The sequence below is a fragment of the Bufo bufo genome, chromosome 2, assembly GCF_905171765.1.
Source record: "Bufo bufo chromosome 2, aBufBuf1.1, whole genome shotgun sequence".
Taxonomy (NCBI): domain Eukaryota; kingdom Metazoa; phylum Chordata; class Amphibia; order Anura; family Bufonidae; genus Bufo; species Bufo bufo.
The window spans coordinates 305,171,144-305,196,782 of NC_053390.1; the positions used below are offsets into that span (position 1 = coordinate 305,171,144).

Below are 25,639 nucleotides of genomic sequence, written 5' to 3' on the forward strand. Positions count from 1 at the left end.
TCGGGATAGTACAAAAGCGTTGTACAAGGCAACCTGTACCAAGTAGACCGCAACTTTTTTGTACCATGCCCGGGTTTTGCGCATGGCGTTATATGGCTTGAGGACTTGATCAGAGAGATCAACTCCTCCCATATACCGATTGTAGTCAACAATACAATCGGGCTTGAGGACCGTTGCCGCGGTACCTCGCACAGGGACAGGGGTGGTGCCGTTACCATGAATTGTGGACAGTACAAGGACATCCCTCTTGTCCTTATACCTGACCAGCAACAGGTTTCCACTGGTAAGGGCACGGGTCTCACCCCTGGGGATAGGTACCTGGAGGGGGTAGCTAGGGAGGCCGCGTTGATTTTTCCACACGGTCCCACAAGCGAACATGGATCTGGAAGCAAGGGACTGGAACAAGGGGATACTGGTATAAAAGTTATCCACGTACAAGTGGTAACCCTTATCTAGCAGTGGGTACATAAGGTCCCACACGAGTTTCCCACTAACACCCATAGTGGGGGGACATTCTGGGGGTTCAATACGGGAATCTCGCCCCTCGTACACACAAAATTTGTAAGTGTACCCTGAGGTACTCTCACTAATTTTGTACATTTTCATGCCATACCTCGCCCGCTTAGAGGGAATGTATTGGCAGAAACTGAGTCTCCCCTTGAACGCAACGAGAGACTCATCAACCGCGACCTCCCTTCCAGGTACGTAGGCCTGCGCAAATTTGGCCCCGAAGTGATCGATGACCGGCCGTATCTTATACAGCCGGTCATAGGCAGGATCACCTTGGGGGGGGACATGCTGCATTATCTAAATAATAATGCAGACATTTCCGGATGGCCTCAAACCGGGGACGTGTCATGGCCATACTGTAAAGTGGCAGGGGGGGGGTCTGGATTCTGAAAGCTAGAAAACAATAAATTTAGATAAAGTGTTTTTTTTTTTTTCCTAACTAACTTTTCCCTTCTATCCCTGCCTAATCGTGCCTCTCCCTTACTGACCCTAACCTACCTGGAGGGTGATGGGTGCCGATGGGGGGATCGCAGGAGCCTGGTCAGGACGGTGCTGGACGGTGCAGGTGCTGAACAGGAAGAGGAGGGGAGAGAGGAGCGCTGGAAGTTTGAATCTCGCGCCTCTCTCCCCGCACCAATCAGCACCCTGGACAGCGGCATTCAGCACCACGGCCAGCACAGCCTCTCCCAAATGCTCGGACTGTGATTGGTGGTGTGTAATCACACCACTGATCACAGTCCTTTTCCGGTTCATCGGAATGGACCGAAAACGCAGCAAACCACAGGTCTGAATTGACCTGCGGTTTGCTGCGATCGCCGATGCGGGGGGGACAGGATGCCCGCTGAATGATTTCAGCGGACATCCTGTTGCGATTAACCCCCGTCGCGCCGCAATCACGATTTAAAGTTAGGACGTACCGGTACGTCCTGAGTCCTTAAGGACTCGGGAAATAGGGCGTACCGGTACGTCCTATGTCCTTAAGGGGTTAAGGACCGGGCCATTTTTCACCAGACTGATTTTTGCAAATCTGACCAGTGTCACTTTGTGTGGTAATAACTTTAAAACGCTTTTACTTATCCAGGCCATTCTGAGATTGTTTTCTCGTCACATATTGTACTACATGACACTGGTAAAATGGAGTCAAAAAGATTCATTTTTATTTATAAAAAATCCAAAATTTACCAAAAATTTTAAAAAATTTGCAAATTTCCAAGTTTTAATTTCTCTACTTCTATAATACATAGTAATACCTCCAAAAATAGTTATTACCTTACATTCCCCATATGTCTATTTCATGTTTGGATCATTTTGGGAATGCCATGTTATTTTTTGGGGATGTTACAAGGCTTAGAAGTTTAGAAGAAAATCTTGAAATTTTTCAGAAAATTTCCAAAACCCACTTTTTAAGGACCTGTTCAGGTCTGAAGTCACTTTTGTGAGGCTTACATAATAGAAACCACCCAAAAATGACCCCATTTTAGAAACTACACCCCTCAAGGTATCCAAACTGATTTTACAAATGTTGTTAACCCTTTAGGTGTTCCACAAGAATTCATGGAAAATGGAGATGAAATTTCAGAATTTCACTTTTTTGGCAGATTTTCCATTTTTTCCAGTAACAAAGCAAGGGTTAACAGCCTAACCAAACTCAATATTTATTGCCCTGATTCTGTAGTTTACAGAAACACCCCATATGTTGCCGTAAACTGCTGTATGGGCACACGGCAGGGCGCAGAAGGAAAGGACTGCTATATGGCTTTTGGAGGGCAGATTTCGCTGGAATAATTTGAAGACACCCTGAGGTACCTCCACAGTGGAAAATGTCTCTTTAGGCCCACATTATTTATTTTCACAAGGAGTAACAGAGTAAATTACACCCACAATTTGTTACCCATTCTCTCCTGAATATGGCAACACTTCATATGTGGCCGTAAACTGCTGTATGGGCACACTGTAAAGTTCAGTGTACTGATAAGCAACAGCTGATGTATTCGGTATCCTACAAATTTTATATATATATAAGCTTTATTATATGGTAGGACATAGTCACCAAATATAGCAGCTAAAAGAAACAAGTGTCTCAAATTATATGTTATCAGATTGCAGAGGCACTGAGCTACCAGAACATACAAAGTTCTAGTCCCCTTTTATAAAACAACACGCATCAAAGTATTCATCTAGGGGTGTAATGAGAATTTTTAGCTTTGTTATGGGTTTTTATTAGAATGCCAATTGAAATGTGGAGAAACGGGAAATTAGAATTTTTACCAGCATACAGTTTCAAGGGGGTGTTTTATAAAATGATCAAAGGGTGTTTAGTTAAAAGTCAACAGAGGTGTGGTAGATTCTAAAACAATCTTTTATGCAAAGACCCGGCTTTGAGGGGCACGTCTCACAATGATGAATTGTGTCTTTCCTGATTCCATTTCTGGAGCATACCCGGCACCTTTTATGTGGCCTTCTCCGTGTCTCTGTGGGGGGAACTACCCCAGGGAAATGCTGTCCTCGTATTATTCTGCTCTCACTTCCTGTGGCCCTGCTCCCTTCCCCTTGCTGTTCCCCAAATAAAAAGTTCTTTATTACTTTTTCTTGAAAGTGCAGGAATTTTCCTCTGTTTCCTGCACTTCTGTATATTACAAAAGCATTATAGAGGGCAATTTGCGACAGGTGCTATGCCAATTTTTTATACCATGCCCGAGTTTTGCGGAGGGCAGTGTATGGTTGCAGTACCTGGTCTGACAGATCCACCCCTCCCATAAACTTATTATAGTCCTGGATGCACACAGGTTTGGGGACTGATTCTGTGGATCCACGAACTGGAACAGGGGTGGATCTGTCATCATGTATGGTAGTAAGTACAAAGACATCACTCTTGTCTTTGTATTTAACAAGCATGTTATCATTGCAAACTGCCCTGCTTTCCCTCACTCTTATCCTTTGGTCTATAAAAATTTTAGGCAGATGTTTTTGGTTTCGTCTGATAGTTCCGCATGCAACAGTGTCTCTGGAAAACAGGCATTTCAATAGTGGGACACTTGTGTAGAAGTTGTCAAGGTACAAGTTGTACCCTTGACCGAGCAGGGGGTGAATCAAGTCCCATACTATTTTTCCTGCTATTCCAAGGAGAGGGGGGCACTCTGGGGGTTCAATGTTTGAATCTTTTCCCTCGTAAACTCTAAATTTATGTGTATAGCCACTTTGGCTTTCACATAGTTTGTAGAGTTTGATGCCATATCTGGCCCGTTTGTTGGGTAGGTATTGGCGAAAATGCAGTCTGCCCTTGAAGTGCACAAGGGATTCATCAATGGACAGATGCTTTTGGGGGGTGTAGACCTGGCAAACTTGAGATTATAATGATCTATAATGGGCCGAATTTTGTATAAACGATCGTATCTAGGATCATTAGGGGGTGGACAATCTGCATTATTGTTACAATGTAGAAATTTCAGGAGACTTTCGAATCGGGTCCTGGACATAATGGTGCGGTATATTGGCGTTTGATGTAAAAGGTCATTACTCCAATATGACCGTAGTGATGGTTTTTTAATTATCCCCATATTAAGTATTAGACCCCAGAATTTTTTCATTTCCAAAGGGGTCGTGGGAGTCCACTGAAGGGGTTTTGCATAGTATGAGTTGGGGTGGGCGGCTAAAAATGGATTGGCATAAAGATTAGTTTGCTCCACCATTATGTCTATCAATTCATCAGGAAAAAAAAAAAGGTGGAAAAAATCAGCTTCCGTGAACCCTGCAGTGTTCACATGAAAAGTCTGGCACCTGAGGTACAAAGTTAGTAGCAGAAGTCCAGCTGGGGTCATTTGTAGAAGCTGATGCGCTGCTAATTCTACTGCGTCTGTGAGAGGGTTCGTCAACTGATGAATCAGAAGAAGAGCTATACACAAGAAAAGATTCTTCTTCTTCTTCACTGTCAGTCAGACTCTGAGGCTAGTATGGCATAAGCCTCCTCGGCGCTGTACACCCGTTGAGACATTTTGTGAAATTTATATATATATATATTTATTTTTTTATTTTATTCTGAAAAAAATAGAAAAAGAAAAGTGCTCCAAAAGCAGCGGAGCTTTATGTCACTGGTGACAGAAATTTGTCACTGCTGGCAAATTCAGTGACAAGGGCTGGTCACAGATAGAAGAGAGAGGTTCGGAGGTATGGGGGGGTTTGAAACGGAGTATTTATAATCGGGGACAAGTACGGACATCCCCATTATTTAATTTATTTTTTTTACAATAAAGTCTAAGGCCTCTTTCACACGGGCGTGTTGGGATTAGGTCCGGATGCGTCCCGGTGCATTGCGGCAAACGCCCCGCGCGAGTAGGAACGCAATTGCAATCAGTTTTGACTGCGATTGCGTTCCGATGTTCAGTTTTTATCGCGTGGGTGCAAGGTGTTTTGCACACGCGTGATAAAAAACCGACTGTGGTACCCAGACCCGAACTTCTTCACTGAAGTTCAGGTTTGGGTTAGTTGTAGTGTAGATTGTATTATTTCCCCTTATAACATGGTTATAAGGGAAAATAATAGCATTCTGAATACAGAATGCATAGTACAATAGGGCTGGAGGGGTTAAAAAAATAAATAAATAATAAAAATATATATTTAATCCACTTGTTCGCGCAGCCGGCATCTCTTCTGTCTTTAACTGTGAGCAATAGGACCTTTGATGACGTCACTGCGTTCATCACATGGTCCATCACATGATCCATCACCATGGTGATGGACCATGTGATGAGCGTAGTGACGTCATCAAAGGTCCTATTGCTCACAGTTAAAGACAGAAGAGATGCCGGCTGCGCGAACAAGTGGATTAAGGTGAGTTAAATTTTATTTTTATTTTTTTTAACCCCTCCAGCCCTATTGTACTATGCATTCTGTATTCAGAATGCTATTATTTTCCCTTATAACCATGTTATAAGGGGAAATAATAATGATCGGTTCCCCATCCCGATCGTCACCTAGCAACCATGCCTGAAAATCGCACCGCATCCGCACTTGCTTGCGATTTTCACGCAACCCCATTCATTTCTATGGGGCCTGCGTTACGTGAAAAACGCACAAAGAGGAGCATGCAGCGATTTTCACGCACCGCACAAGTGATGCGTGAAAATCACCGCTCGTGTGCACAGCCCAATAGAAATGAATGGGTCAGGATTCAGTGCGGGTGCAATGCGTTCAACTCACGCATCGCATCCGCGCGGAATACTCGCCCGTGTGAAAGGGGCCTAACTTACACCTAAAACTAGAGCTCTAACCCTGATAACTCCCTAACTAAGGCCTCATGCACACGACCGTTGTGTGCATCCGCGTCCGTTCCGTCATTTTTCACAGTTTAGCGGAGGTCCCATTCATTTCTATGGAGCTGTGAAAAAAAACTGATAGTTTTTTCTCCGCGTCTGTGATCCGTGATTCCAGTCCGTCAAAAAAATATAACCTGTCTTGTCAGTGGAAAACGGAGGACGGACCCATTCAAGTCAATGGGTCCGTCAAAAAAAACGGATGCACAAACGGTATGTCATCCGTGTCCGCGTCCGTGTCCATTTTTTTTCTACAAAACCTTGGTGCAATAAAATTACACTTTTCATTAACCTTCCTTTTTTTTCCCCTGTCAGACAAAAAAAAAGGAAGACACAAGGAAACAGAACTGAAGCAAAATCGGACACGGACCACTGAAGCCAAATCACTGACAGTGAAAAAACACTGTCGTGTGCATGAGGCCTTACCCTAAAGAATTGCCAAAAACAGGTTACTGACAGTATGGATGACAGGGACTGGTGTGCTGATGTACTGTCACTATTGGCAGACAGCACACAGTGACAGGTACAGGGGACAAATGAGGGGTGATGAGGGTCACAGGGGACAAATGAGGGGCACTTTTGGAGTGTGTGTGTTTTTTTTCCACAGGTCTGTTTCACTGGATCTGGCTCCAATCACTTCTCTCACTGAAATGAGAGGATCGAAGGTGAGAGATAGCGTTCTGTACATAACTCATTATGATTGGTCCACAGTCAGGAACGGACCAATCACAATGAATTATGTACAGAAAGCTATTTCTCATCTCCGATCCTCTCATTTCAGTGAGAGACGGATGCCAGAAGAGGAGGAAATGTGTGCGCGCATGCGCGCACACGCGCAATCACTTGTGGGTAAGAAATAATGTGTGGTGTGTGATCTACGGCCGGGACCACTGCTGATCGGTCCCCGACACAGTCAGGTAATTTGCGCTTCAGGTGCGCGATCTCGGCCGGGGAGCATTTAAATGAACGCCGTGCATGTACGGCGTTCTGCGTTTTGGCACAGTTTTCCCGGCTGCACATGCACGGCGTTCTGCGCTAACAGGTTAAAAGGGGTTCTCTCATCTCAACATTTATGGCATATCACAAGGCTATGCCATAAATGTCACTCCTATCTCCAGAAGAGCACACCACGCACAGTCTGTGTACTCTCTGCGTCCTCTCCATCACTGCTATGGGACTTTCATAAACTTTTGAGAGTCCCATAACAGTGGATGGAGAGCAAGCCACGTAAGCGTGGCCACCTCTCTGCTATGGGACTGCTGGAAATAATAGCCACTGCTTGGCTATTTTCAGAACTCCCTTAGAGGTGAATGGTGGGAGGACGCGCATCAGTGGCTGCTCTCCCTTCTGTTCGGGGGCACCGTTCTGGAGATAGGAGTGAAGCCCACTATCTGACATTAATGCCATAATTATGGCACTTCCCTGTGTGCATTCATAGACATTGATCCCTCCCCTCTTCATCCGCACCACCAAACAATTAGCTGAAGAGAGAGCTTGTATAGAGGCCCACAGAGCCCCAGGTGGAACGTTGGGTGAGTATATACAGCGTTTTAGGGGAGAAAAGATGTACATAGAGAATTTGATTTCATATGGAGATCCTTCCTATACTGCCATATGAAATCGGAGGTCACAATACAGCCGTGTGCATGAGGTCTTAGCTCACCACAAGTTCTTTTAGGCTACTTTCACACTCGCGTTTTGTGCGGATCCGTCATGGACGGATCCGTTCAGATAATACAACCGTCTGAATCCGTTCAGAACGGATCCGTTTGTATTATCTATAACATAGCCAAGATGGATCCGTCTTGAACACCACTGAAAGTCAATGGAGGACGGATCCGTTTTCTATTGTGCCAGATTGTGTCAGAGAAAACGGATCTGTCCCCATTGTGTGCCATGACAGATCCGTTTGGTGTCCGCCACCAAAGCAGAATGGAGACTTAACGGAGGCAAACTGATGCATTCTGAGCAGATCCTTTTCAATTCAGAATGCATTAGGGCAAAACTGATCCGTTTTGGACCGCTTGTGAGAGCCCTGAACGGATCTCAGAAACGGAAATCAAAACGCCAGTGTGAAAGTAGCCTTAAGAAAATGTCCAACTTTGAACATATTTATTATGATTACTGTCTTGTCTGATTCTCAATTTTAGACTAGTGCTTCATTCCAATTTCTGCTGGCTTCAGAGCTGAAATCATCCAGCATTCCCTGCTTCTTCAGTGTTCTGGTAAGTGTATTCTCCACACCTTGTTGACTTTTTAGCAGAATTTACTGCATCTTTCAGATATAGGAGGCTAAAACTTAAGGCGGGTTTACACAGGCCAACCAGAAAGCCGATTGTCAGGAAGGAAGTGTTGCTTCCCGACAGGCGGCTGCTCGTTCAGTGAAGGAGACTGCTGTATTTACATGCAGCGATCACCTCCACAGTATGAGGACAAGGATCTCTCATCCCCATAGAGCTGCACTGTCTCTGGGCAGCAGATCACTGTTCAGACATCACAATCTGCTGCCCAGAAATGATGATTGATGTGCCTGCACGAATGACAGGATCATGTGATGAACGAGCGTTCCCTTGGTCATCCGGTGATTGGCGGCACATTTAGATGGGCAGATCGTCAGGAACAAGCGTTCGCAGGAACGTTCATTCCTGATAATCTGCACAACAATCGAGCCGAATAAATCCACCTTTAACCCTTTCATGACCAAGGGTCATTGATGCCCTAGTGTCCAGGTCAAAATTTACAAATCTGACATGCGTCACTTTATGTAGTAATTGCTTTGGAACACTTTTACTTATCCAAGCCATTCTGAGATTGTTTTCTCGTGACATATTGTACTTCTTGATAATCATAAATTTGAGTCAATATATTTCACCTTTATTTATGAAAAAATCCCAAATTTATAATAAAATTGGAAGAATTCACAATTTTCTAAATTTCTATTTCTCTGCTTCTAAAACAGAAAGTCATACCTAATAAAATATTTATTACTTGACATTCCCCATATGTCTACTTTATGTTGGCATCATTTTGGAAATGTCATTTTATTTTTTTAGGACGTTAGAAGGCTTAGAAGTTTAGAAGCAATTCTTTAATTTATTTTTTATGGTGTTTATCGGACGGGGTCTATCATGTGATACCTAATATGTGATACCTAATATGTGTATATTTATTTATTTATTTTTCATTTTTTATAGGAAAAGGCAATTTATTTTTTAAATTTTAAATTTTTATTTATTTATTTTTACTTTTATTATTTTAATTTTATTTTTATCAAGTCCCTCTTGGATTTTGAAGATCCAGTGGGGCTGATGGCTGTACTATACTTTGCAATGCTCTTGCATTGCAAAGTATAATACAATCAGATGCCCTGTAGGTGGCAACCATCGGGCGCTGCCATCGCAGCGCGGCAGCCCCGATGGTGGAGAGAGGGAGCCCCCTCCCTCTATTAACCCCATGGATGCCGCTGCCGTGGCATCTATGGGGTTACAGCAGAGTGTCAGCATAGAGCTGACACTCTCTGCTGATGGCGGCGGCTCAGGAATGGAGCGGCCGCCATCACACACAGCAGGGGGACTGAACTGCATCGGGGGCAGCGCTGGAAGGGGGGGGGGCGTCACGGCCAACATTGAGGGAGGTGAGGCAGCACGAAATGGGGGCAGGAGGAATGTATGGGGCGGGGAGGGGGCGAACCGCATCAGGGCACTGGGCAGGCTGCTTGAATGTGGAGAGAGCTTCAGGGGCAGGCAGACACAAGGGGGGGCTTGGAGGGGCAGAGATCGGGGAGGGGGGGCGGCATGAGGACACTACCCGATTTCAAGCTCTGATCTGCAGAGCGCAGATCAGAGCCTGAAACCGGCATTTTTTCACTGCTCTGCACAGACTAACCAATCGGATCGATTGCCGGCAAGGGGCCACTCTGATTGGTCCCTTGCCGGCATTACTGAACTGTATGCTGTCCGTGACAGCAGCAGGACAGGGGCAGAAGCTTTAATCCAAGCCCTTTGCAGCGCTTGGATTAAAAAACTGCCATGACGTCTATACACGTGGTAGCTGCACGGGGTATGTGCAGCTATCACGTATATATACGGATTGTGGTCGTGAAGAGGTTAAACTACTCAACAGAGCGGACAATTGTCAGGAACGAAGCGTTCCTTTCTGACAATCGCCTGCTCGTCAGTGGAGGATACATTTACATGCAGCGATCTCCTCCACAGTATGGGGAGGAGTGTTCACTAATGCCATCGCTTATCCCTATATAGAATTACTGTTTGCCAGCAGCAAAGTGTGTTTAGGTGGCACCATCTGCTGCCGGCAAACAATGATTTAGGTATCTGTACAAACGATTCTATTACCCCATGAACAAGGGTTTCACTCGTTCATCGGGTAATCGGCAGCACCTTTACACCGGCAGAGAATCGCTAATGAGTGTTCGTATTAACATTTGTTAACAACAATCTGCCCAAACATCGTGCAGTCCAAGGGACCTTAAGGATCGGTACAAGATTGACTATAATGGGGTCGGGGCGGAGTTCCGGCGGCGGCGTGGCAGCACATGCCAAGAGGCCGTCGGAATGAAAGTACGACATGTCGCTAGTGTGAAACTAGCCTCATACATTTAGGTATGAGTGTAACTGCCTCTTGCATGTATATTTTTTATTTGCTTTTACAGTATTATACATTTTTAACCTTTACGCTGCCATATAAAATTGCATCTAGATACAGTATGTCCTCGTGTTGTTTTGGTGCTTTTGTTGAGTGTCAGGCCAGTATTTATATGATTGTCAGTACACGATAATACACGGAATACAATGTAATGACAAAGTTACACATCTTTCTACACAGGTATTAGTTATATATAAAATCATGTTCAGTGGCGGACAGGTTTGTCACATATACACAGTGAAGGCAGCCATTCTGTGAGTCAAAGGTGTGCTCCTATTAATGACATGCAGTCAACCTGACGTTATTGTCTACATACCTATGCACGCTGCTGCCAGCAGTCTGTTGGCAGAGTAGGGAGACTCGCACGATGGGAAGATGGGTTGCATCATGTAGTTGGAGAAGGTAATGGCAATTACCGCTTGGCTGGTGGGCTCAATAATTAATAGAGAAGTCCACAGCCTAATGAAGGCTATAAAGCCACCAAAAGCTTCCAGGATATAGGCATAGCTTGCTCCTGACTTGGTAATGGTTGTGCCTAATTCTGCATAACATAAGGCACCAAATATGGAAAACACTCCTCCAACGGCCCAGATCACCAGTGAAAGACCGTATGAAGCACTGTACATCAAGACCCCCTTCGGTGACACAAAGATGCCTGAGCCGATCATATTGCCCACAATCAGACAAACCCCATTTAGCAATGAGATTTCCTTCTTGAGTTTCATGGATTCCTGGGAGCCGGAGTCGGCTGGAGTTCCATGTTGTCCATTAGGAGTCGGCTCCTCTGTGGAAGCTAGTGTGTATTTAGTGGAGGTGTCCATGTTGGAATGAGAGCGTCAGCAGCACAACAGCATGTCCAGCTAGGAGAATAGGAGAGAGAGGTCAGAGGGTGAGTGAAAAAGCTATACACATCAAAATGTTAACTCTTTGTAATCCTGCAGGATCTGGACTGGAAAGTGTTGGTTTTCCAAGTTGTAAAACCTCAACAGCATGAAAGAAACAGGCACAGCAGGACAGGACCTTCACAGTCCTCAAGCTGGCCATACACCTCACATATCTGTCACGGATTCTCAATCCACATCATGCCAAATGATGCAGCGGGTTCCACCCACGCGTTTCAGTCATAGGATGAAAGCAGTGGAAGACCCAATGTGGCTGTACCCTTAGTGTTACCTAGGTATTCTGCTGACATAGTATAAAGAAGTGCTATGGACTAAGTGATATGAATGCCACCAGAAACATGGTTGGACCCATCGTCAAGCTCAAGTTGTAACCTATGCAATAACATGTAACCAACGCAACAATATAAAATGCCACGATGCTTAAAGGAGTCAGGCGGTTGTTTCAAATTCTTGAGCTATTCTTAGAGCCCATTTATATGAGTAGATGTTCAGACCGAGCATCGGGAAGGAATGGAGCACCCGATTATTGGCCGGAACGGCTGCACGGTGACGGTGCACTGTAACATCACATCTAGTGATTGTCAATGAGGTTGGACAGGGTTTTTATAGCAGACAAATCACACAGAGGTTTTTGGTCACACGACTTACTATCGCTACCCCCTGCCTTAAATCAAATAGTCCCAAGTAAAGGGCTGACCCGGAATACCAGGGACAGCTTCTACTAAAATCATAGAGATATGCCTGATAAACAATGAGGGGCCCACCAGTCAGCTGATCGAACCCCCAGTGATCTAGTATCAATGAGGATAGGTCATCCATTTTAAAGAACTGAAGAACCCCTGTAATGGTTGACGCAGTATAAGGGAGGTTTACTTTTCATAGCCTTTGGACCCTTTAACTCTACCCTTTATACACTGTGTAGTGTAGTAAGTAAAGGAAACTCTTGGAAGGAGAAGCCAACGCTCCATAGCATCTGCCCTTCCTGCAGTATTAAGCTGATGATGAGTTCCCTTTAACAATTGCCGACTGGCGACACTCTAAGAAGTCGGCCATGTTCAACTTTTACATCCAATTGTCTCCAGTCCATAAACCGTCATTCCCAGAAAGATTGTTGATCCTGAACCCGGACAACCCTTTTCACAAAGGCTATCATATAATGAATGGGATCCAAAGCAACCCTAACAGTTACAATTAGGGGGGTCCTGTGTGTGTAAATGGTCATCTGACCAATAATAATCTGTTGGTGTCATAGGTCAGGCAATGCTCCTCTGGGAAAAAGGTATCCAAAAAGAAAAGAAGGCTGAACATCTGAAGGCAGCTTTCCTATAAATCAATGGTCCAGCAGTGACTGATCGGACATATCCGGGGGCATCAGAGGTTCAGCTTTTTCGCATGACAATTAAAATGAAACAGAGGAACGGCAGAAAAACACAGTTTGGGTAAAGAAGCTAGTCGCCCGGGCACTATCATTTAGCTATCAGGGATCCTGCCGGTTAATGATGCCAAGGCTTCCTTAATGTGTTTGGAGCTTTCTAGATAAAAGAAGCCTGATCCAGCAGCTTCATCTCTGAGATAAGAGCTGGAAGTGGCACTCTCCAGAGTTAGTCATTAATGTCCTGATAAGTGTTCCCAGAGCGATAAACAGCACATCCACCAGCCTGGCGCTGCCCCTGGTACAGAGCGATGCCAGCAAGCACCAGCCCCTCATCCTGGACACATGCCTGGCCATAATAAAACTCCTGTCAATCATTATGTAAATGATCGCTCACCCCACTGAGTCACACGGTCAGACTCTGACCCAGTCACCCCAGCAGTTATTTCAATGTCCGCCGGGGTACACAAAGGATTATTTTACCATATTCTAGTTTTAACAAATCCAAAATCTGGAACACCCCAGAAGGGTTGGGATCCAACCAACCTTCACGGCTATGATCATAAGGATGGATCCCATAGATCCAGTGAGAATCACATTTACTCCTAGTAACTCTGCTGTAAATCCTATTCTGGAGGCACTCTGCAGCCTCTGGGAGAGTAGCATCAGAGACACACACGATCACTAGAGATGTCCACTGTGTGCGGTGTAATATGGCGGTACACAGTGATGAGGGGGCGACGGGGTTAAGGGGACAGGGGGACACAGACTGTTTGCGGTGATGTTGGGCAGGCAGGAGGGGTATGGTTATCGTAGGGAGGTAGGGGCTTGTAAGTACATAGAGACTATGGTGGGGTGACACTGGCGGAGGCAGTAGGAGATGTCTAGCTATGATCAGTGGCGTAGCGTGGTAAGGGCCGGGGGGCCGTTGCCCCGGGCGCCAGACTGCAGGGGGGCGCTGGCGCAAAATCACTGACTGAGCAAGGAGTGGTAAACTTTCAGCCGAAGGAGCGGGCGCCCTGATGAAGCATGGCAGTACACATTGATATAGGCTCCGCCCACTTCCACACACTGCGGAGCAAGAAGATGGCTGCCGCTTCAGCAGCCTGTGTGTGAGGGACATGACACTGACAGTGAGTGTCAGCTGGCCTAACTCATACCAGATGAGGTCCGAAATAAGGATCCTGTTGTGCAAAAGGTCTTTATCAGCAAGAGCGCATTTAAAGGAAATGTTGAGGCGGTAAATGCCTTTTAGAATTTGGGATGTTGTAGGTTTCACCACTAGGGACACATGGTGGCACAGCCTCCAGTTTTTACCTCATCTTTTATAATTGGTAATTTGAAGGAGTTGTGGGGGCTTATGTATTCATTATATTAGTTGGGTTGGTCCTGCCTATTCTCCACCCAAGCCCTATTTTTGTTTCCGTTGGACTCAGTTAAGGTCATCTATAGGTTAGCTGTGTGGTGCTCAAGCAGGTTCCCGAATCTTCTGATGCCTAGCTCATTGGTCCAGAAGTTCCAGTGAGGATCCATTCACACACGGACACCGGCCATGTGCGTTCCGCATTTTGCTGACCGCACATGGCAGGCACTTCAAATAGAAATGCCTTTTCTTGTCCGTGTCTGCAGACAAGAATAGGACATGTTCTATTTTTTGGCGAAAGGAAGTGCGGATGCGGAACGGAAGTGCGGATGTGGACAGCACACTGTGTGCTGACCGCATCTTTTGAGGCCCTATTGAAAATGAATAGGTTCGGATCCGTTCCACGACGTTGCGGAACGGATCTGGACCCATTTTGCGGACATGTAAATGGACCCTGACAGGAAGAATTCTCCTTTAATAGACAGCAGACAGCCAGTTGAGAAGAGTCCTGAAAATCAATGCCCCTCCCTCCCTAATTTTTTTATTTTTCATCTTGTCATGGCTAATGCTCGGTCAACTTGGTTTTAGCAATAATGATTACTGGCCTATATAACCACCTTAGTATTAGTTCCCATTTCAGGGGACTACCTCTTGAATCTCATCAAGAGAATGCCAAGAGTGTGCAAAGCAGTAATCAAAGCAAAAGGTGGCTACTTTGAAGAACCTAGAATATGACATATTTTCAGTTGTTTCACACTTGTTTGTTATGTATATAATTCATAGTTTTGATGCCTTCATAGTCATGAAAATAAAGAAAACTCTTTGAATGAGAAGGTGTGTCCAAACTTTTGGTCTGTACTGTATATTGTTGAGAAAACTAAAGTTCTAGCCCTTGGAATGCAATTTTGAAAGGGGTTTGAGGGGTTAAGAACTGGTAATACATGTTATGATCTTTGCAGTATTTGTCTCTTGCATAGTATTATTGGTAATATTGGTCTTGGTATGCTTTGGGGCGTCGTTCTATAAAAAGGCGCGTGTCCAAAAGTTAGGGGGCGCAATATTAGGTATGCCCTGGGTAATGGCAACACACGCTACGCCACTGACTATGATAGGTAGGTGGGGGGGCTGTGGGTACATGAATGTATGGTGGGTGACGCTGACAGGGAGTCAGATAGGGAATTGTGGGCTACATTAGGGAGAGCATGTGTAATATGAGGAGTACATGCACTGTGTGTGCAGATAATGGTGGGACAGGTTTAGTGATAGGAGGGGTATAGAAGGGGCATTGTGGGGGCACCACAGTGAGTGTATGTGAGGGGCACATGCATTGTGTGGAGATAATGGTGGGACAGGGGGCAGGTTTAGTGATGGCAGGGGTAAAGGTGGCATTGTGGGGGCGCCATAGTGAGTGTATGTGAGGGGTACATGCACTGTGTGGAGATAATGGTGGGGCAGGGGGCAGGTTTAGTGATGGCAGGGGTAAAGGTGGCATTGTGGGGGCGCCATAGTGAGTGTATGTGAGGGGTACATGCATTGTGTGGAGAAAATGGTGGAACAGGGGACAGGTTTAGTGATGGCAGGGGTAGAGGTGGCATTGTGGGGGCACCATAGTGAGTGTATGTGAGGGGTACATGCATTGTGTGGAGATAATGGTGTGACAGGGGGCAGGTTTAGTGATGGCAGGGGTAGAGCTGGCATTGTGGGGGCACCATAGTGAGTGTATGTGAGGGGTACATGCACTGTGTGGACAAAATGGTGGGACAAGGGGCAGGTTTAGTGATGGCAGGGGTATAGAGGTGGCATTGTGGGGGCACCATAGTGAGTGTATGTGAGGGGTACATACACTGTGTGGAGATAATGGTGGGGCAGGGGGCAGGTTTAGGATTGTGGGGGCACCATAGTGAGTGTATGTGAGGGGCACATGCACTGTGTGGAGATAATGGTGGGACAGGGGGCAGGTTTAGTGATTGTGGGGGCACCATAGTGTATGTGAGGGGTACATGCATTATGTGGAGATAATGGTGGGACAGGGGGCAGGTTTAGTGATGGCAGGGGTAGAGGTGGCATTGTGGGGGCACCATAGTGAGTGTACGTGAGGGGCACATGCACTGTGTGGAGAAAATGGTGGGACAGGGGACAGGTTTAGGATTGTAGGGGCACCATAGTGAGTGTACGTGAGGGGCACATGCACTGTGTGGACAAAATGGTGGGACAAGGGGCAGGTTTAGTGATGGCAGGGGTATAGAGGTGGCATTGTGGGGACACCATAGTGAGTGTATGTGAGGGGTACATGCATTGTGTGGAGATAATGGTGGGGCAGGGGGCAGGTTGAGGATTGTAGGGGCACCATAGTAAGTGTATGTGAGGGGTACATGCACTGTGTGGAGATAATGGTGGGGCAGGGGGCAGGTTTAGGATTGTGGGGGCACCATAGTGAGTGTATGTGAGGGGTACATGCACTGTGTGGGAATAATGGTGGGGCAGGGGGCAGGTTTAGGATTGTGGGGGCACCATAGTAAGTGTATGTGAGGGGTACATGCACTGTGTGGAGAAAATGGTGGGACAGGGGACAAGTTTAGGATTGTGGGGGCACCATAGTGAGTGTACGTGAGGGGCACATGCACTGTGTGGACAAAATGGTGGGACAAGGGGCAGGTTTAGTGATGGTAGAGGTGGCATTGTGGGGGCACATGCACTGGTGGTGATGTCACGAGTCAGGGGGAGAAGTTAGGGTGTGGGGGTCACTCACGGCTCCAGGCGCCTTCTGCTGTCCTCGGCTGCTCCAGGGACTGAGGGAAGGAGGACAGCCCGTGTACAGCAGCCGCTCCGGGGAGGGAGGGCAAGGTACAGAAACAACAGGATTTCGAAAGAAGAAGACAAGATCACTCAGCGAATTCTGAGAGTTGTGGAGAAAGCATTTCTTATCAGTGGGGGGAGGGGCAGAGAGCACCCAGGAGGAAGGTGAGGGACACGGACCATGGAGAAAGTGGCAGCGGGGGGGTGGGGACCCCCAGCCTGTGTAATGCCCTCAGAAAGCCTCTTAGTGCACCATACTGCTGGCAAATCTTCTAGGGAATGCGGCACCATAATCCCCGCCGCCTCCGCCACAGATATAGGTGGAAACTCCCCGTGTCCACACAGGCTGCTCACAGGGAGACCTGCTGTTCTCTGTACTTCCCCTTTAAATGCACAATAGCTCAAACTAATATTTCTGTTAAAATCTGCATGAAAGCCACTCTGTATGTCCAGGTGTCTACAGGTCTGGCAGGTAGGTGGGTGTAAAGCTGACCTAGTCTGGGCTGACCAAGGTGCCTAGCCCACAGAGCTGACAGTCTAATGCCCCCATCCCAGGAGCAGCGCTTACCTGCCAGCTGTCCGCAGCCTCTACACACTTCCTTGTCTGGGATCTGTCATCTTCATGTGGGCAGTCCTGAGCTGGCTGAAAAACAAGCCATTGCTGCCCTACAAAGGGAGGATGTGAGGCGCGAGCCATTGTGTCTGGCCGGTCGGTGCAGTGTAGATGTGCCGAGTAAACAGGGCTGTCCTAGCAACCGCTTCACCTTGCCTGCAGCATCGTCCTCTGCCAGGGTGGCCAGCTCGCATCGGCTTAACCCTTCACACACCCTGCTGGCATCTTCCGTTTTGGAGTTTTCCTTTTTCACTTCCTGCCTTGCTGGAACCATAACTTTTTTATTTTTCGTAGCTGAATGAGGGTTTGTGTTTTGTTTTTGCCAGCCTCCCAAATGTCTCTCTTTTGGAGGGACAGTCCCTCTTTTTCACCTGGGGTTGTGTCACTGCAGCAAATAGCAAGTTAATACAAGGCACTTACTAATGTATTGCGATTGTCCATATTGCCTCCTTTGCTGGCTGGATTCATTTTTCCATCACATTATACACTGCTCGTTTCCATAGTTATGACCACCCTGCAATCTATCAGTGGTGGTCGTGCTTGCACACTATAGGAAAAAGCACCAGCCTATGTGCGCTTCCGCAGTCCCGGCCACCAGAGCAGTGTATAATGTGATTGAAAAATGAATCCAGCCAGCAAAGGAGGCAATATGGACAATCACCCTTCTCGCTATCTTCAGAGTCAGCTTGAAGTCAATGAGGCAACGGCCTCCTTGCTTCAAGTAGAAATAAGCCCGTCCCTTACCCATCCTCTTCACTTTGATTGACATCCTGCTCCATGCGCGATCCCGACTCCCACAGTCAGCCAGCAGCTTTGTTCTCACTGTGCATGCGCCGGCCATTTCAATTGTGCGCGCGTGCCCGGCATTTATTGTCCGCAGCGTCAGCATGATCACTGGCTTGCGTTCTCCTGCGCCTGAAGTCAGTGATCACGCATGGAGCGCACCGGGCACTCGCGAGACTTGCGCGATCCCACAAAAAAAAAACCTCAAATCAGCCATTCCACCACCCCCCGTTAGGCCATTTACTGTACAGGATAAGTAAATTATTTAAAAAATATATTGTTTATTTTTATCTTGGGGAAAGAGGAGTGATTAGAATTTTAAAAAACTTTTTTGACTTTTTTTTTTACAATATTAAGTTCCGTTAGGGTACTTGGACGTGCATCTTTAGATCGCTTGTCCCATAGACTGCAATGCATTACCATTGCAGCCTTTGGGACATTCAATACGATACTACATTACTGTGGCAAGGCTCTTCTGTGGTTGCCGGACCAGAGGCTACCACAAGAAACAAACGGCTCCCCTGATAATTATTGCCAATCATAGACATTTGCTCTAGGTGTCTGGAAACACGAAACATGTTTAGAGACCCAAGTTCCACCACACATGTACGGCAGAAGTCCGAAAGGAGTTAAAGGGATATTCCCATCTGGGACATTGATGGCATGTAGCTAGGATATGGCATGGGTGTCAGGTACGAGCCTCACCTCTGGGATCTGCTCCTATATTCAGTTCCACTTTAAAAATCAACTACCGAAGTTATTCAATGAAGTCACGTACAACTTTGCGAATAACTGACTTCAGCTCATCGGAGCCCGTACATTCTAATACTGTACGGAGACGGATCTCCGTACAGTGTTATTCCGAAGTTTTGAACGAAGCGACTTCGGATGAAGCATCCAAAGCTCTCTCTATCACTCAACACTAATATTGAATCAAGGAGGCTATGGGAAACACATTGCAGCACCATATGAGTAGCTAATCGTCAATGTATCTGTCATACCATTGTATAGAAGACATGAATTATCGTAGAAGAAAATGAAAATGGCATTGTTGGATTGGTCAATGAGGGGGTGTCTTTGCTCCCATAGATATGCCTCTTTTCTGGAGGTAAAACTGTCCTTCAAAACTAAAATAGTCATTAAAAATATGTAATGTCCATAATGTAACTTTTCAAATCCTAAGAATAATGGCTATAAGTATGCAAGTGATGATCTGGTGTGGTCTAGAGGGATACAGACTCTCCACATCATATGAGAGCCAAGTAAATACATCTGCAGCATCCTGGAGATACCCCGCAATTCTGCGGACCACCCTCTAAAGTAGATCGTCAATCTATTGATCAAGGGGGTTTTCAGCTGTTCCTAGGTAATGTGTCACTAGCATAGGGAAAGCCGTGAGAAGGCCTTGATGCTACTGCCTTCTCAAACAGCTGATTGGTGGGGGTCCTGGGTGTCGGACCCCCACCGATCAGATACTGATGACCCATCCTGAGATCTCAGATAACCTCCTTAATATCTCACAAGCAGACCCAATTCCTAAAACTATAAGGGTGCCTGCACACAGTGCAGAAAATCGACATGAAATCTGCACCAAAACCACACCAAAAACTGCACGTAAATCCGTACTATTTGTTGTTAGCAACCCCATTGGGGAAAACCACTCCACATAAGGTGCGGAATCACACAAGCAATTGACATGTTGCCGATTTTAACATTTTCAATTTCTGCACCGAAGGAAAAAAGCGAAGTATAAATAAGACTTGTCCAATCTCACACACTTTGCTGGTGCTGTATTATGCTGCAGAATCTGAACTGCGTGCAGTCTCATAGGTGGGGGATGGGTCTGCTTGGGGATTGTAAGCACTCCATAGATTGTAGGAATCATGGGAGTTGGAACAAACAAGTAATCAGCTTGTTTTTGGGTTAAGACACCTAATTAGTGAGGTTGTCAGTAGGATCAGTAGATAAGATATGTCTTGTTGATATTTGCGTACGGTATAGCTCTCTGTCCATTGCAACCACCGACCCTTATCCACCATTTTAATAGTAATATCATTGGCAGAATTGAGCTCATTTAATGCAGGGCGGAGGGAAGACGAGAGGTTACCAGAGACAGATGAAGCATGTCCATAGCCTCCACCCTAGATTAGAGGTGTTAGGGTCCATTCACACGTCCGTGGTGTATTGCGGATCCGCAATACACCGGGCCGCACATGGCCGGCACTAAATAGAGAAGTCCTATTCTTGTCTGCAGCTGCGGACAAGAATTAGGACATGCTCTATTTTCTTGCGGAGCTGCGGTCTGGAAGATCGGGGCCGCGCTCCGGAAATTCGGATGCGGAGAGCACATAGTGTGCTCCCCGCATCTCTTCCGGCCCCGTAGAGAATGAATGGGTCCGCACAATTGCGGAACGGATGCGGACGTGTGAATGGAGCCTTAAACTCCACAGCTAGATTTATACACGATTCAGTATGGACAGAAGTAGACTGTAAATCATTGAGACAAAATAACGGACTTTGTTCAGAAAATTCTAACTTTATAAACATGTTTGTCCGTACATTCAGACTGTGAGAACAAGGGCAAAATGATTTGTAGGAGCAAAACTGCGACCAAGACTGTGATGGTGTCACCGGATGAGATACGGAGAACATCCAGAGAAGAAGTAGTACTTATTATTTCTTTGGTTTGGGAGTGCTCATTCCGTGATTTGTGTTTTCTACCTCTTCTTTGCGCCTAGGTCCTTTTTAGAAAGGTCCTTTCTAGGCTTTGAGTTCAATTTTTTTTTAATAATAGGAAGGTTCATTGTGATGAGACATCCAAATCTGAGCCTTCAGTATGGTAATTAGAGTATTCCAACTCTTTGTGGGGTGGCCCGACCTTTTATACTTACATCCATGTCATTTCAAAATAGATTTAGGGGTCGTAAATACGTATTTCTCTTTGCAGTGACAATACTGTCCTCCAGAGCTGTTATTCCTCATACGTAGATAGATGTTTCACTCCCTTGATAAAAACCCAACATAGTAAATTAACGCCACGCACAGAATCCTACTCATGTTCAAACTTAGTCGGTTTAGAAGTAAGAGCTTCTGATCCAGCCTGTATATATAAGCTGGGGTCCACCAGTTGGATAGACGCTGTACGCTTGCACGTCAGTGTGCACAGTCAAACAAAATGACAGAAGGTCTGTTTTTTAAGATATTCAAATAAAGCAGGAATGCTCAACCCGCGGCCCTCCAGCTTTTGCAAAACTACAACTCCCAGCATGCCTGGACAGCCTACATCCACCCTCTATTAGCCAGAGTGAAGAGCAGCTGTAAAGAGTTGGGTGGCCAAGTATTGCATCATCAGATGGATGGGTGTCATTAATACCACACTTCCACTGCAAAGGCTGCTGCACGAGACATGTGTTGCTGCCTGCATATTCCTGTGGCCATAACAACCAAACTCCAAGGGGTTCTGGACTATTTCAACTGTTGGAAAGTCATATGTGAACAATCATTTGCATTGCACACATCTAAAAATGTTGTCAACTGAAACTACACATGTATGGCATGATAGGACAAATATGACTGATCATTTGGCCTCTCCGGCCATCATTTTCTGGTGATAGCAAGTGCACAGCAACATGGTAGCATTACTTATATAGGCCAAATATTGGTGACAGATTCCCTTTAAGCTGACCATATACAGTGCAGACCAAAAGTTTGGACACACCTTCTCATTCAAAGAGTTTTCTTTATTTTCATGACTATGAAAATTGTAGATTCACACTGAAGGCATCAAAACTATGAATTAACACATGTGGAATTATATTCATAACAAACAAGTGTGAAACAACTGAAAATATGTCATATTCTAGGTTCTTCAAAGTAGCCACCTTTTGCTTTGATTACTGCTTTGCACACTCTTGGCATTCTCTTGATGAGCTTCAAGAGGTAGTCCCCTGAAATGGTTTTCACTTCACAGGTGTGCCCTGTCAGGTTTAATAAGTGGGATTTCTTGCCTTATAAATTGGGTTGGGACCATCAGTGGCGTTGAGGAGAAGTCAGGTGGATACACAGCTGATAGTCCTACTGAATAGACTGTTAGAATTTGTATTATGGCAAGAAAAAAGCAGCTAAGTAAAGAAAAACAAGTGGCCATCATTACTTTAAGAAATAAAGGTTAGTCAGTCAGCCGAAAAATTGGGAAAACTTTGAAAGTAAGGGCTATTTGACCATGAAGGAGAGTGATGGGGTGCTGTGCCAGATGACCTGGCCTCCACAGTCACCGGACCTGAACCCAATCGAGATGGTTTGGGGTGAGCTGGACCGCAGAGTGAAGGCAAAAGGGCCAACAAGTGCTAAGCATCTCTGGGAACTCCTTCAAGACTGTGGAAGACCATTTCAGGGGACTACCTCTTGAAGCTCATCAAGAGAATGCCAAGAGTGTGCAAAGCAGTAATCAAAGCAAAAGGTGGCTACTTTGAAGAACCTAGAATATGACATATTTTCAGTTGTTTCACACTTGTTTGTTATGTATATAATTCCACATGTGTTAATTCATAGTTTTGATGCCTTCATAGTCATGAAAATAAAGAAAACTCTTTGAATGAGAAGGTGTGTCCAAACTTTTGGTCTGTACTATACATAAGATTAGTATCAGGTGATTGTATGCATGAAAGATCTGACCATCAACATTAAAGTGGCAGATCAGGTAAGAAAAAATGGAAACCAACAGTGGGCTTGTAGAACAAACATTTTCAGGCAATATAAAATGCACAAAAGAATACCAAAGGTATGTTAGAAATCATGTTTGAACAGCACTGTAGCATCGCCAAATATTGGTGACAAATTCCCTTTAAGTGACCAATGGGGCAACTGCATGCTGAAGGTAGATTGTCCATTTGAGACAACCCCTTTTACAATGAGCAATCTCTATAAAAATTGAACTTGTTCAGCTTCTTCTCTTCTGGGAATCTACTCCATACAGACAGGAATACTATGCAATATAGTCAAAAGCTGGCCATACACATTCAATAGCTGTCAGCCGACAGTCATGACTCCTGACTCCATTCCAACTCCCCCGTACACAAACATTAGGTTCGGCTAGTGGCCCGGTCATCTGTGTGAAAATACAAAGATTAATCTTTAGTATTCCAAACACCCCCCACCCCTCAAAAAAAGAACATACTTTAAAGGTTTTGTACCATGAAAAATATATAAAATTATAATATATTTGTTATTTTCCTTATTTCTCTATCCACCTGCCATAACATCTGTGTTAGAAGCTGAGACAGTTACAGGGAGAGCTGTAGCAGAATACACCCCACCCCCCCCCCCCCCCCCCCCCCCAGATAAAAGACATGCCCCCCCTGCTGCCAACTTGAAACAAGTCTAGTAGAGCAATTGAAGCAGTGAATGAGGATCTGGATCTACATTGTTACTCAGTGGGTGTGGAACCAACAAATTTGACTTAGGACTACTTCTAAGGGTGTTATCCTGGCAGACTCCTGGTTTTCGCTGTAGGGGAACCACCATGCCGCTACCTTCTGGAGTAGTCTTTGTATGATTGTGACCTGACCCACGGGGGTTAAGAGACACAGAGGCAGAACACTAAGGGATCAGGAAATAACTATGTCAGGGACAGGCTGAGGTCACGGCAGACAGAGTGCAAGCTATATGGTAAACAGTCCAAAGTCAGGGCAAGCAGCACAGGGTTAATATGGAGTACAGGTCAGGTCAGACAGTGGAGGCTCAATATCCAGAAAATAGGCAGAAGTCAGTACACAGCAGACAAACGAAATACAGCACAACTTAGGAGGATACTAGCAGACTAGGAACCTATTGCTCAGGCACCCTACCTTAAGGGAATGTGCCTAAAGTAACACAAGGTGGCCAGCCATAGGCACCGTATGGGCAGTGGAGGAGAGCCTTGACCAGTATGCAGGCGGCAGCCTGTGTTGAGGGACAAAGCAACCCCGGCGGCAGGACCCAGGGGAAGAAGGTGAGAGAGAAATGCTCATACACAGAAGACCAGGGTAGGTGAACAAAGCAGCGGTGACCACAGGCCGCTACTGTTACATTCTCCCTACCTCCCCCCTTTTACACCCTCTCTTCTTTGGTCCAGATTGCTGCAAACATTTCTTCAGAAAAACAGGAGCACTAAACAGGTTGTCTCATCATGGACAATGGTGGCATATCGCTAGGATATGCCCCCATTGTCACCACTGGGACCCGCACCTATATCGAGAACGGAGCCCCGCAAGTGAAGGAGGGCGCACTGCGCATGCGCAGCCGCCCTCCATTCATTTTCTATGAGGATGGCGAAAATAGCCGAGCGCTGCTCCCATTCAGTTCTATGGGGAGCCGGCTTGGTGGTGGCCAGACCGGAGTCCTCCAGCCACCACCTTGCGGGGCTCCGTTCTCGATATAGGTGCGGGTCCCTAGTGATATGCCCCCATTGTCCATGATGAGACAACCCCTCTGGGCCAAGATTTCTCCTCTGGGCTATAAATTTGCCAATCCACCAGGAAGAAGATTTTACCTATGACTTTCTTCATATCCAAAATATCCTTGACCTCCTACTCATATTCTGAGCCAACAGTAGTAGGAGCAGGAACCAAACATCTGGAGAAGAGAAACATAAAGAATTAGGGTTGCAATGAGATGAAAGCAGACAAAACTTGCAACTGACCTGGTTCAACTGTCTGAGAACCTCAAAAGGACCAATGAAATGGCGTGCTAGCTTGTATGAGGGTGCTTTGAGTCTGATGTTTTAGAAGGAAAGCCAGACAGAACATTTTGGCAAAGAAAAACATGAAAAGAATTAGGGTTGCAAACAGATGAAGGCTGACAAAACTTGTAACTGACCTGGTTCAACTGTCTATGGTGAGCTGTCTTGACGCATGTGTCCTCTTTAATCCTCTGTGGCACAGGTCTTTCTAAGTTTCCTGTACAAATTTATGTAAAATAGTACAAATCTCCAGAACAAGAGAAGAGAACTATAAAACGCCAAATGCATTTCGGAACTGTGTCAGTTACTTTTTCAGTGACTAAATATATATGGCATATAGCACTGTTCCTTCTTGCACATTACAGTTGAGTATATACAGGGCTAAACGCTATTGCTGTTATAAATATTAACATCGATCCTCGAGATACTTGTGTTGGCACTATATAGTATATACTGTTTATCTCTTGTTTAGACTCTGCATTTACTCAGTAGAGAAACAAGATATTTTATATAGGCTCAGACAACTAGAACTGGTCTATCAATAGTATGGACCTATTCCACCATTATTCTATTTTTAAAAAAAAGGAGCTGTAGTTACTAGGGCTACCTAG

The 25,639-nt window shown here is 45.6% G+C and overlaps 1 protein-coding gene across 3 annotated transcripts in view; it reads right to left on the reverse strand.

The window, feature by feature from the left end:
• The window catches only part of SLC7A7 (solute carrier family 7 member 7), a 61,639-nt gene extending 36,438 nt beyond the window's left edge, over positions 1 to 25,201 (reverse strand). Inside the window, exons 1-3 of one of the 3 annotated variants that reach the window (XM_040416856.1) lie at positions 25,166 to 25,201; positions 24,840 to 24,922; positions 10,798 to 11,341 (exon numbers count right to left, since the gene is read on the reverse strand). In XM_040416856.1, coding sequence (XP_040272790.1) covers positions 10,798 to 11,302 — 505 coding nt within the window. In that variant the 5' untranslated portion in view covers positions 11,303 to 11,341; positions 24,840 to 24,922; positions 25,166 to 25,201. Of the gene's footprint in view, positions 1 to 10,797; positions 11,342 to 16,867; positions 16,992 to 17,482; positions 17,725 to 24,839; positions 24,923 to 25,165 lie in introns of those variants that run through there. The other 2 variants (XM_040416855.1, XM_040416854.1) reach the window with 2 other exon arrangements.
• Between the last annotated feature and the right edge of the window lie 438 nt (positions 25,202 to 25,639).